At 38.0% G+C, this 11,844-nt stretch overlaps 1 protein-coding gene across 2 annotated transcripts; it reads right to left on the reverse strand.

The window, feature by feature from the left end:
* Positions 1–2,294: 2,294 nt before the first annotated feature.
* On the reverse strand, positions 2,295–11,810 carry LOC143855238 (chromatin-remodeling complex subunit). 2 transcript variants are annotated; one of them, XM_077365476.1, is made up of 5 exons: positions 11,654–11,808; positions 11,328–11,398; positions 10,198–10,377; positions 7,516–7,583; positions 2,295–2,656 (listed from the first exon to the last, which is right to left on the reverse strand). In XM_077365476.1, the coding sequence occupies exons 3-5, from the start codon at positions 10,370–10,372 to the stop codon at positions 2,525–2,527; spliced, it is 375 nt and encodes a 124-aa protein (XP_077221591.1). In that variant the 5' UTR covers positions 10,373–10,377; positions 11,328–11,398; positions 11,654–11,808; the 3' UTR covers positions 2,295–2,524. The 2 variants fall into 2 exon arrangements, with proteins under 2 accessions (XP_077221591.1, XP_077221592.1); XM_077365477.1 differs by lacking the exon at positions 11,328–11,398 and having other exon boundaries at positions 11,654–11,810.
* Between the last annotated feature and the right edge of the window lie 34 nt (positions 11,811–11,844).

An 11,844-nucleotide genomic window follows, 5' to 3' on the forward strand; every position in this document is an offset into this window, starting at 1 on the left:
ATCAAAGTAAAAGAAAATATTTTCCTTTCCCTAACATTGTTTGGTTGCCATTTACTATTCACATGACTCTCCTTGTCTGCTCTAAATTGTTCAGATGCAGATCATTATTTACTATTTAACTTTTCTCTCAAAATCAAAAGGAAAAAATAAAGTAAAGAAATGAGAATCTGTTTTCATTCCTTCTACTTTTGTACTGTGTACATCCAAACTGACCCTAAGGCTCTGTTCACTTGTTTTTCTGGGAAAGGAAAATAAAATGTTTCCTGGAAATATGACGTGGCTTTAGGAAAAGAAATCCAAGGAATCTGTGCAGGAAAAGGTTTCCCTGGACTGTTTCTGGACTGTTCACTTGCGCAGGAAAAGGTTTCCCGGGAACCAAAAGCAAGCTTGCAGAAGATTTTTTTATTTTTTTTCCAACCATAGGCTGGTCAACCAAACATTGGATTTTTATTTTACCGAGGATACTTCCAAGGAGTTTTTTGTCCCACCAATCTCCCAAGAAGTTTTTTGTTCCACAAAAATCCCAAGAACCAAAAAAATTCCAGCAACCAAACGGAACTGCTTTGTTTGGTTGCTTGAACTGTTGGGAATAAAAAAATTCTTCTCGAGCTTATTTTTGGTTCCTGGGATTATTTTGGCTCCTGGGAGTATTTTATTTTCCTTCCTGGGGTTTCGTGGGGGGTTATTTTGGTTCCTGGGATTATTTTGGGCCCACCAACCAAATGTTGGTTTCTTGAGGAAATCCACAAAAGTCCCAAAAATAAAAAAAATTCCGGCAACCAAACGGAGACTTAACAAGCACGTATCATTTGTAAGATCAATATTAGCAGCTTAATAAACTTCTTTTACTGGGCTTTTACAGATGACTTATTTGGTCAAGGTTCTATGAGCGTCCAAATTATAGTTAGATCACCTACAATACAATAGACTAGACTTGTGATTGATGCCGCTCCAATGGATTTGATTGTGCACACATGACATATATGATTGGTTTTAACTTTTCATTCTATATAGCTAAGTTTTCTTGTTTTTAGGAGATTTTGTACCTAGAACGTCCCCCCTTTTTCGCGGGGTAGGCGTGCAAATAATAAGGATTTACACAAGGGTTAACTTGGGGGTGCAACTCGGGTCAATTTTGGGGAATTCAAGTTGAGCTTTTACCTTAAAATTGGGCGGGATTCGGATTGATTCGAATTCATTTTTTAGCAAAAGCTCAACCCAACTCATCCCAAGTTGCACCCCTATTTTAAATGGTGGGGTGTCAACCATATAACATAATTTCTAAATCTTTTCCACAGGATGAACATCTAACAGGGAGTAGGACCAAGAGAAATAGAACCGACTTGTGAAGGCCTACAAAGGGATTTGCTAGTGTCCATCGCAGAAGGCATTTCGCAGATGGCCTGTTGCATGTGAGAGCAACCACATCGGCTCACTTTTCAACTCAGATTTTGTCTTCATTCATGATGTGGCTGCTCTTACACGCAACAGGCCATCCGCAAAATGCCTTGTGCGATGGACGCTAGCAAATCCCTTTCGTTAAACAAAACTGTTGATCCAAACAGCAACCATAAGTCTGACTAAATGTTATTGAATCAACCTTGATTGGATGATTCTAAGTTATTGATCCATAAGACTAGTCTTATTTAAGGTTTCATCAAGATATACTAAATGGCTGATTCTTAAGTCTGCCTAAATGTTATTGAGTACACCTTCATTGGATGATTCTAAATCATTGATCCATAAGATAAGACGGGTCTTATTTAAGGTTTCATCAAGATATATACTCAAAACAAGCAAAAAACCAAAGGAGGAGTTTTTTGTTTCCTTGTTTTTGAGGCTTTTCTTACCCTCTCCTCAAAGGTCCCTCTCCCACTCTCTAAATTTCTGCACCCCTTTCAACAACCCTCTCAGCAGCCAAGGAGAGAAGCGCAAAACAAGGTGAAGAAGACGTTGAAATGCAGTCATCTCTGGATATAGAAACAAATGGTTGTGGAAATATATCATTTCCCTTTGAATTTTATCGAGGGGGAAATATCCACACTACCCTATTTTGATTATGACACTGCTCACTTTGTTTTACCATTTTTTTTCTCACAATTGTTACAGTACTCAAGATGCTCTAGAAGTGTAAAACAAAATGAGTAGTGTCATTATCAAAATATTGTAGTGTGGATATCAGTACGCTTTTATCACATGCAGTACATTACCTTATATGATAAATGGAGGATATAGAACTCCAGCCAAATGAACAAAAAAAAAAAAAAATTGAAAAAAACAAGGAATCTAGAATGGAATGAGGAATAAGAAGGGACATTGAATATAATGTTCAAATTGTTACATGGTAACTTTGATCCCAGATTAATAATGGGTAAGGAGCTTTCCAGTGAACAGACCCCAAATTAAAACAAAAGAGTAAGGAACTCCCAAACACTGCTCTAACAGATGAACCATACAAAATCAAGTTCCTAGTAGAATCACTTGGCAAAATGAAACATCGCTCTTTTCTCTAGACATCATTGAACTACTTCAAAACAATTGCTGCATTTCTCAGAGATAAATACCTCTGAACATAGACATTAGGAAGCACTCTTATACGCTTGAAAACATCCGCATTTGCATAACGGAGCGTTGTTCTCGGGTCCATGTATGGTGCCTGCATCCAAAACCATCACAAGTGAGACAATAGCTATGGGTCCAATGGCTAAAAATATTCCTTTTTTACTTCTGTTAAACATGAGACAGAGCAGCGTTATGAAAACAAAGGCTTGGCAACCATGAAAAATTATTCCATGGAAATTTGGTGTGACTAGTTGTGAGAGAAGGTTGGAGAGGGAGAGACATGAGAGGGAGGGAGGGAGTGGAGCATGAACAACCTCTGAAAAACAAAAAAAAACATTATGAAGTGGTGTATTTTTCACTTATTTGGGATAACTCATGCTCTCTTCACTCCTGCCCTCTCAAGTCTCTCCCACTCCGTCCTTCTCAGCTCCTCTAACAATAGGGCCAACGAGTATTCCATGGAATAAATTTTCATGGTTGCCAAACACGCCCAAACGAAGATTGGAAGGTCTAGGAAAATATCTGCAAGCATATGCAAGTCAGGCAGGGGATAATGATTTTTAACAGCTAAATGGTGGCCAGAAACATAAAGTGCAACAGACATTTCTTTTGAAAATGATAAAGTATAACAGAAATTAGTGATTGAAACTAAAAATTCAAAGGCATTTACAGATATTGACATAGTGAATTTTCAAATTGATCGAAGAGAAAAATGCCATTTCCATGATGAAATATTTTTCAGACGTAGAATCTACATGATGTAAAGGAGAATGTTTCAATCTGGCTTGGGAGATTCCAAACAAAATATAAAATTGAGGCAACCCAACTCTTATGGGGTCCTATATGAGAAAGAGTACTTTGGACTACGGGTTCATCAAAGGTTCAGTTGTCGATATCCCGTGAGGGTTCTCCACGAGTCAGTGTACCAGAGCAAGGTTGCCTCAAGGAAGGTTGCCTCATGGCAGGTCGTGGGTTCAAAACCTAACAACTCCTTGATATTAAAAATCCATGAGTAGGGCCAACACAAAAGTGGGGCCACACGTGAGGGAGGGTGTTGAAGTATAAATGATTAAATAACACCAACTCTAACAGCTTAAGCTTTTGGAGTAATTGGTTGTTTCACAAAAGGGTATTAAAGGGGGTGGGAAGAAGCTTGCTAAAGCCTCAGATGAGAAAGATAAGCTGAAATGTGAGCAGTGTGGGCAAACACGCCATACTGAGGAGACATGTTGGGATTTAAATGGTCGTCCAGGTAAGTCCAACAACAGGTCAAATATCTATGTTGCGCACACAATTTCTACATCCAATCCTTGTCCTACAAGCCTTCCATCTACCCATGTAGCCCATGATACATCCCATCAAGCCACAAACACCTCTAGGGAGATGATAACAGTTCCTAAAGAAGAGGTCAAGAGCCTAAGGCGTATGATGACTCAACTGGAAGGACTATCTACCACATCCACCTCCACATTTGCTCATACAGGTACTTCTATGTCAGCAAACCTTGTCTCTTTTGGTTCCTCAGGCCCAACATGGATCATCGATTCAGGGGCCTTCGATGACATGCCATATATGTCATTTTTTTCATCTTATAGGGTTTGTTCAGTATAAATAAAGTTATGATTGTTGATGGGACCATTTCCTCGATCTCCAAAAAGGAAATATAGTTCCATCTCCTTTGTCACTTTCCTTTGAGTTTCATGTTCCATACTTTACTATTAATCTTTTGGTTGTTGGTAGTATCACAAAATATTAGAATTGTAGAGTAATATTCTTAATTTAAAAAAGAAAAGAAAAAAAGAGTAATATTCTTTCCAACTAGCTGTTTTTTTTTTTTCCGAGACTTGGAGATGAGGACAATGATGGATTGTGGACATGAGGATGATGGTCTTTATCTGTTGGATACACAGGTTGCTTATGTTCCCTAGGCGCACAATCTAGTGTTAGTAGTAGTAATGTCAATAAAGACTGGATAATGCATCGGCATACCTGGTTGAGTCATTTGCCTGATTCTATGTAATGTTTGTCTCCTGAGTTTGGGCCATGTTTTTTTTTTTTTTTTGAAAATTAAATAAGAAGTTTTAGTTTGGGCCATGTTCATTAGTAGAATTGAATTGTTAAACTTGTGAACTTGCAAAACATTGCCATGTTACATTTCCACCAAGTAAGAAAACTACGGCTCCTTTTGCTGCTGTACATTATGGTGTTTGGGGACTAGGTCCCACTACTTTGTTTGGCCCCTGTTTTGCTACTATTGTGGATGATTATCGTCGTTGTACTTGTGCATATCTTATCAAGTGTAAAGATGAAGTGTACTCTTATCTTTACAACCCTTCACAAGATGGCAAGTACTTAATTTGATACCAACATCAAAGTTTTTCTCTTTGGTAAAGAGACTGAATATATGTATGGGGGTCTCAACTTCAAGGCTCCTTGTTCTCTTATCCATCACGATCATCCATTGTTTTTGTTGTCACCAAAGTCTTTGGGTTTTTTTTGCTATTTTCATGTTTATACCCGAAACGTGACAAGTTAGATCCAAAAGGCTTGAATTATATTTTCCTTAGACATCCATCTTTTTAAAAGAGAGGCCGAGTCTTGGCGCAACAGTAAGGTTGCTCCATTGTGACCACCTGGTGGTCACGGGTTCGAGTCACGGAAACAGCCTCTCTGCAAAGCAGGGGTAAGGCTGCATACATATAGCCCTCCCCAGACCCCGCAATGGCAGGAGCCTCGTGCACTAGGCCATCCTTTTTTTTTATCCATCTTTTTAAAAGGGTGAAAGTGTTATCATCTTGCTACCCGACGTTGAATTGTATCCATGGATGTTACCACCTTCAGGCCAGTTCCTTTCTTTTCAAGTGAGAAGACCTCTCTTCAAGGGGGAATACAGGTGAAGAGAGGTCGGCTAGTGTACTTTACCGATTTGCGTGCCTCCATTCATTTTTTACTCTGATACTATAACTACTACTTCACAAGATATCGGTTCCTTTATTGTTTGTCACATAGTAATCCAGTTTTTAATGATCTTGACCCACCCTTTGTTGTTCGTAGAAGAGTTCGAACTGCATTTAGCATCATGTTTCTAGTTTGGGAAATGATAAATTTGCCCCTTTTCTTTACATGGGACAGCCAGCGCCAGTGTACGTGGCAATCAGGCCCATTGAATCTTTCCCACGTGAAGTACAACAGCCCCTCTGCAGTCATAGATACACTGCTGGTGGCTGTCCCAAGTAAAAAAAAATGGGGCAGATATATCACTTCCCTTCTAATTTTTGTTTCATAGTGTGCATTGTTTGTTTCCTATCGTGCTTTTACAACCTCTTTTTCACTTATCTCTTTGCTATCTCATGTTGCAGATGCTCTTGCTCAATCTCAATGAAGGGAAGTGAAGTATGACGAAATGAGGGCCTTAGACAAAAATTGTACATGGGATCTTGTGATATTACCAAGAGAAAAAAGACCTATGGGGTGCAAGTGGGTTTACACGGTGATGCACAGGACGGATGGATTCATAGAGAGATATAAGGCTTTACTAGTTATCAGAGGCATTACAGGAGACGTTTGCACCGATTGAAAAGAAGAATTTGATTCAAGTTCTTATCTCTCTTGCAGCAAATTTATCTGTCTTTTCACCAATTGGATGTCAAGAACTCTTTCCTCCATGAAGATCCATAGAAAAAGCTTTACATGATTCCACATGGATTCAAATTTACAGGCAGTGACAGGATGGTATGCAAATTGAAGAAAGCTGTGTATAAACTAAAACAACATCCACGAGCTTGGATTGAGAAGTTCAGTGGAGCACTTAAAGATGATTGAGTACAGGCTGACCGTACCTTATTTGTCAAGTGAAAGCCTTGCAAGATTAGCACTCTCATTGCATATGTAGATTATATAGTGGTCACAACTCAACCTCAAGTACATCAATTGACGAAATATATGAGAACAAACTTAAGATAAAAGATCATGCCTCTTAAAGTATTTCCTTGGAATCAGTTGGCTCGATCAAAGAAAGGGTTCTTCATTTCCCAAAGAAAGGGATCTTCGTTTTCCAAGACTTGAGATAAAAGGCCATGCCCCTTGGAGTCTTTTCTCATCAAAATCACCTAAGTTCTTTGATCTTGATATTGGTATTGATCCTTCTTGATCTTGATTATCTATACTTTATTTCTTTCTCTCTTTTTTGAATGATAAGATGGAGAATATTATTAATGAAAAGAAGGGGAGAGACAGATGACCGAGCTGGTCAATACAAGGGAAGTAAGAGAACAAGAAGAGATAGATACCTCCATTTCAAAAAAAAAAGAAGAGATAGATACCTACTAAACATCACTATCCCTCAAGGTGGAAGGAAATCAACATCTCCAAGCTTTCCCAGACGACCCCAGCCCTGGCTAGCTTAACCGCGACGCTATTTGCCGATCTTACATGTCTGTAGGTGATATTTGCCGCCCCCCCCCCCCCCCCACCCCCCCACACACACACACATAGTCTTTAATATCATCGAACCAGTGCGCAAATCTCCATGGATGGAGGTGACTTCCCTTCAACCATCTGATAACGTTGACGGAGTCTCCCTCCACAATCAAGATATCAAGGATATTACTCTCAACGATCCTTATGCCGAGTAGGATCGCTCTCACCTCCGCTTTCATCATTATAAATCATAAAGTAAAGACAAACTCACCATGATTTGCTAACCTTTCCATCTCTAGCAGTCATAGGAAAGGAGACATTAATGAAAGGTACCACATCATAAAAAAATATAATAAAAAGTCAAACTTGAATGGGAGTGTGCAGTGTTGGTTTCCAATTGCAATATAGTTACATCAGATTGTGTAATTGTCATGAGAGACATTTAAAGAGGACATGCATAGAAGTAGACCATCACAAGGGAAGAAAAAGCAATTAAATAGTATTTTAAATGCTAAAAGAAGAGAGAACACATACCTCAAACCCTGTGATATCACAAAATTTCTTAGATGGATACATAGAAGGAGGTGATTCAATGTTTACATCTGAGAAAAAACGATAAAAAGATGGAGTCAAATACTATTAATTTGTGTAACTAAATTGATCCCTAAACAAGATGACAGCTTAATGGTTGTAGTTTTCAAATGGTATATCTTATAATTCCGATCAATTTGAAGAAAGCATTATTTTTATGAAAAATAGAAGTCATGAAGCTAAACAGGGGAAATCATCCTCTTCACATAAATAAGTGATGACAATTTTGATATCTTGAGTTGTAAAAATGCAAAAAGGGTGAAATGTTGCATCGATTTTCCATATAACAGTTAAGATAGATATCGCTGAAACTTCATAACCCAATGTCCACAAAGGTTGGCATGTAATTAGGTAGTTGCTATTGTAAAATATGCAAGATGAGGAAGAGAAAAAGGTGAAGGTCGTGGAGGAGGAAATCTGTACTCTATTCCATAGAGAGATGAATACAACACATACTCTAACAGCTATAACTATAAAGGAAGTAAAGAAAAAATGAAGCAACTACTCATCCATTCAAAACAAACAAGTTTAACAATACATCAAAACCCAAATAGTTCTGGAAACGCAAATGGAAATAAACATTAAGCCCTTAATGAATAACTACTAATGAAACCAAAAATGTACTCTCAAAGGCCTCAAAAAGGTAGCATAATAATGTTTTTTTATAGGTTAATTCATTAACAGTGAATTTATGTAACCTTGACAGCTTGCTACAGAAGCAACCACTTCTGTATGAAGATCTCTATCACAGAAAAAGGTATAGCAAGTACAAACCAAAAATGTTGCAATATTGAACAGCTCATATATCTTAGTATAGACCTCAAAATATGGAGGGCTGATAACCATAACTTGGATGAAATATGATTTGCGAGAATTGTTATGGGATAAAGTATACAAATATGGGCAGTTAGTCTTTTCCTGTGATTCATAGACACATGCTGCATAAATCTTCGACCTGTGCTGACACAGACACAGATGTGTACACGTGTCGACACGTCCGCTAGAAATAACACAGCTAACGGCAAGTTTCGTTACTTCGTTTAAGTGCATTCGACTTTCAACTGAAGTGGGACCCATTTTTTTGAAAGGTAACATATTCATTAAAAAAGAGACCGAGATGGTCAGAGAGGAACAAAACAAAGAAAAAAACAAAAGAGAGATACATAGATTCGGCAAAAAGCAAAAAAAAAAGCTATCAAGGGGGTAGAAAGTCAAGCAAGTCAATCCCTTGTCTCCCCACTCCTTTACGAGCCAGTTTGTCCGCTTCGCTATTTGCCGATCATCTTACATGACAATGGGGATACTTCCTATCCGGTCCTGAATCTCATCAAAATAGCGAGTGAAACGCCACGGCGGCACAACTGACCCTCTCAGCCATCTGATCATATTAAAAAAATCACCTTCTATGATTGTTCTATCCAATAATGCTTGATCTAAGTACTTGATTCCCTGATGAGCAGCTCTCACCTCAGCCTCATTTGCATCTGAAAACCCTCTCGACACCGAGATGGCCCAAATAACATTCCCACTTGAGCCTCTCAAGACACCCCCTATCCCTGCAGGCCCTGGGTTGCCCAAGCTAGACCTATCAAAATTCATTTTGAACAATTCTTCCGATGGGGGTTCCCAAGCTTGGACTACCACCTGTTTTCTCTCCCTTCCTGAGCATACCTTCTTCCGATGGTAGTTGCTTCAGTGAAGTGAGACCCATACATTATTATTATTATTTAATATGTATTTACTAAGTATTTGAGTTAAGCTTTTGATTATTTTACTTTTCTTTAGCTTTAGCCAGGGCATTGTCCTGCATGCATAACTTCCCCTTTCTTTTTTTCCTGTATTTTTTACGTTCCTCTTCCTTCTTTCTTCTTCTTCTTCTTCTGTGTCCTCTAATGGACTACTTTTTTTGTTCAGGTGGCTCTAATGGACTACTTTTGAACATGAACCAGATTTAAGATTTTTGGAATTGATAAGATGGAACTTGAAGAGTGCAAAATTATGAAAATTTATCATTGAGTATCTAGATTGATGAGCTTAAATATATGTATTCTAAAAGCAGGATTCAAAGGAGTCTCTAGAACAATCAGATATTTCCAGAACATGCTTCAATCCAGTAATTTTTATTTTTTTTTGGAAAATGTTCAATCCAGTAAATTATAGAGGTTAATTTGCAGAAAGCAATGCATAAGGAAGAGGAAAAAAAAAAGTAAATCCAAAAATAATAGGCTAAACAACAGAAATCAACAATGGGAGGCTGTTCTCCATGGGGATACGAAGCCCGGGTTTATTTTATCCTTGGATAATCTTGTCATCGTCTGTTCATGTCGAGAACAGCCTGAACGGGTAGGGTATACTATACCGGCAGCATAGCTAATCCCAAGAATTTATTGAAGATAGAGTTATGCAAGCGAGGTAGTCAATCCCAGTAAGTAAAATAACAATGGCCGGTGGGAAAACCTTACTAAAATACCACACAACAAAAACAATTGAAAGAGTACATTAGGTACCGAACTTGTTAATGACGGAAGCTACAAAGTGACGAAAATTACTTTATGCTAAATTTTCCAACTGATAAAAAGCTATGGCATGAGATTACTAAAATGGAACTGACAAGAAGATACCCACAATTTGGTTCATTTGGAGGATAAGTCTGATAATTTTCAGCTAGAAGGATCTGCTTTAAATGCTTCCAATGCCTGCCTCTTGCATGTCCTTTTGGGTACTTGTCTGACATCTGTACCCTTTTAAAAGAAAGAACAAGAGGCAACAGAATTTCTGCATCTATGACTTCTGACTCCATTGCAACTGAAATAACATTTTGGTAACATGTCAAGAATATTTAGTCCACATATCAGGGGAAAAAAGTGAAAATGAAGTTAGAATAACAAATTTCTAGAGACTGATATGCTTTAATCAGTTACTGAAGAAACATTAAGTTGTTGATATCATTTGCATGCAATGAGAAAATTACAAATGAGTAACTACTCTGGCCCAGGACTAGGAGTAAGAGAACTCCAAATATTGGTTATAACAAGCATAAATATAAGCATGTCCTTATGATGTACCTTAAATAAACATATGTGACTTCTACTTCCATTGAAGCAAGAAATGCACCACCCCTAATTTTTCCCTTCTGCACCCTTTTACCAGGTGAAAAAGTCACAAACGGTTAAAACTTCGGACAAAAAAGAAGACTAAGAATCCCCAAGCAGCGGTCCCTCTCTTCTCTGCTTTCTCCCAGCACTGCCGCTTGACGTTGTGAGGCCAGCTTCTAAGGTTAGGGTTATAGTCTGACAAAATGCTCTCATATTCCGACACCCATTCTTATGCCACGAATTCATGGCCAATAAGACAGGCTAAAGGAGAAACCCTAGTTGGTTGGGACAGAAGGAGAAACGCATTTAGTTCCTAGAACTTCTAGGGTTAGGGTTACAGTCCTACAAAATGCTCTCGTCTTCCAACGCCCCTTCTTATGCCACGAATTCACGGCCAAGAAGACAGATAGAAGGAGAAACCCATTTGGGTCCTAGATTGGAAGAACCATATGCATACCATCTTAATGCAATTTTTGCATCCTAGATTGGGAGTACCATATGCTTCTTTAAATTGATGCATTTTTGTCTTGCTACAATGGAAGTAGAAGTCACATATGCTTATTTGAGCTACATCATAAGGAGATGCATGATACATGCTGAAATTTAGTAGCAGAAAAACAAGCAATGTATGAAAGGGGAATTAGGAATCTCCATACTCACAGAAAATAATTTAATTGTTTAAGAAACCCTAGAATCTGCACTTTTCTGATTTTCTTTCTTGCCTTTCTGATCTGAAAAAAAAGCTGTACTATTCAGATCGAGTAATTAAAAGGAGGTAGAAAAACGTATCAAATCTCAAATCTACCTGTTATTCTTCTTATTGGAAAGGGTTTTATGATCATATGAGGGATAGGGTTAGGGTTTAAGAAATATTTGAACATGAAAGTGCCATGGAATATTCAGTTTTATCTTGCTTTATTGAATGATTTTCAAGAGACTGCTGAATGGTAAAACATACTAGTAACAGAAGAAGGAGAACATGATACCTTGTTCTTGTTTCGCTTATGGCGGGAGTAAAGGGTGGGAATTTTTTAGAGAGAGAGACGCGATTTTGATTTATAATAATCTTCGTTTAAAACATATTCTCGAATTAGATCAATTCTGTTTGGATAAAAACATAATACATTCGCCCTACGCAACCCCTTCTGGTGTATTTAATATTTATGACCATTTTTAC

Source organism: Tasmannia lanceolata, unplaced genomic scaffold (assembly GCF_043159265.1).
Source record: "Tasmannia lanceolata isolate RefF3 unplaced genomic scaffold, GAP_Taslan_0.1 ptg000020l, whole genome shotgun sequence".
Classification (NCBI taxonomy): Eukaryota; Viridiplantae; Streptophyta; class Magnoliopsida; order Canellales; family Winteraceae; genus Tasmannia; species Tasmannia lanceolata.

Excerpts from the sequence above, each read along its gene's own strand:
- LOC143855238 (XM_077365477.1), bottom strand. The coding sequence starts at position 10,372 with ATGGAGTCAGAAGTCATAGATGCAGAAATTCTGTTGCCTCTTGTTCTT. Across the intron at positions 7,584-10,197 it reads TCCTCCAAATGAACCAAATT|ATGTAAACATTGAATCACCT; the intron begins GTGGGTATCTTC and ends GTTTTTTCTCAG. Across the intron at positions 2,657-7,515 it reads GTGATATCACAGGGTTTGAG|GCACCATACATGGACCCGAG; the intron begins GTATGTGTTCTC and ends TTTTGGATGCAG.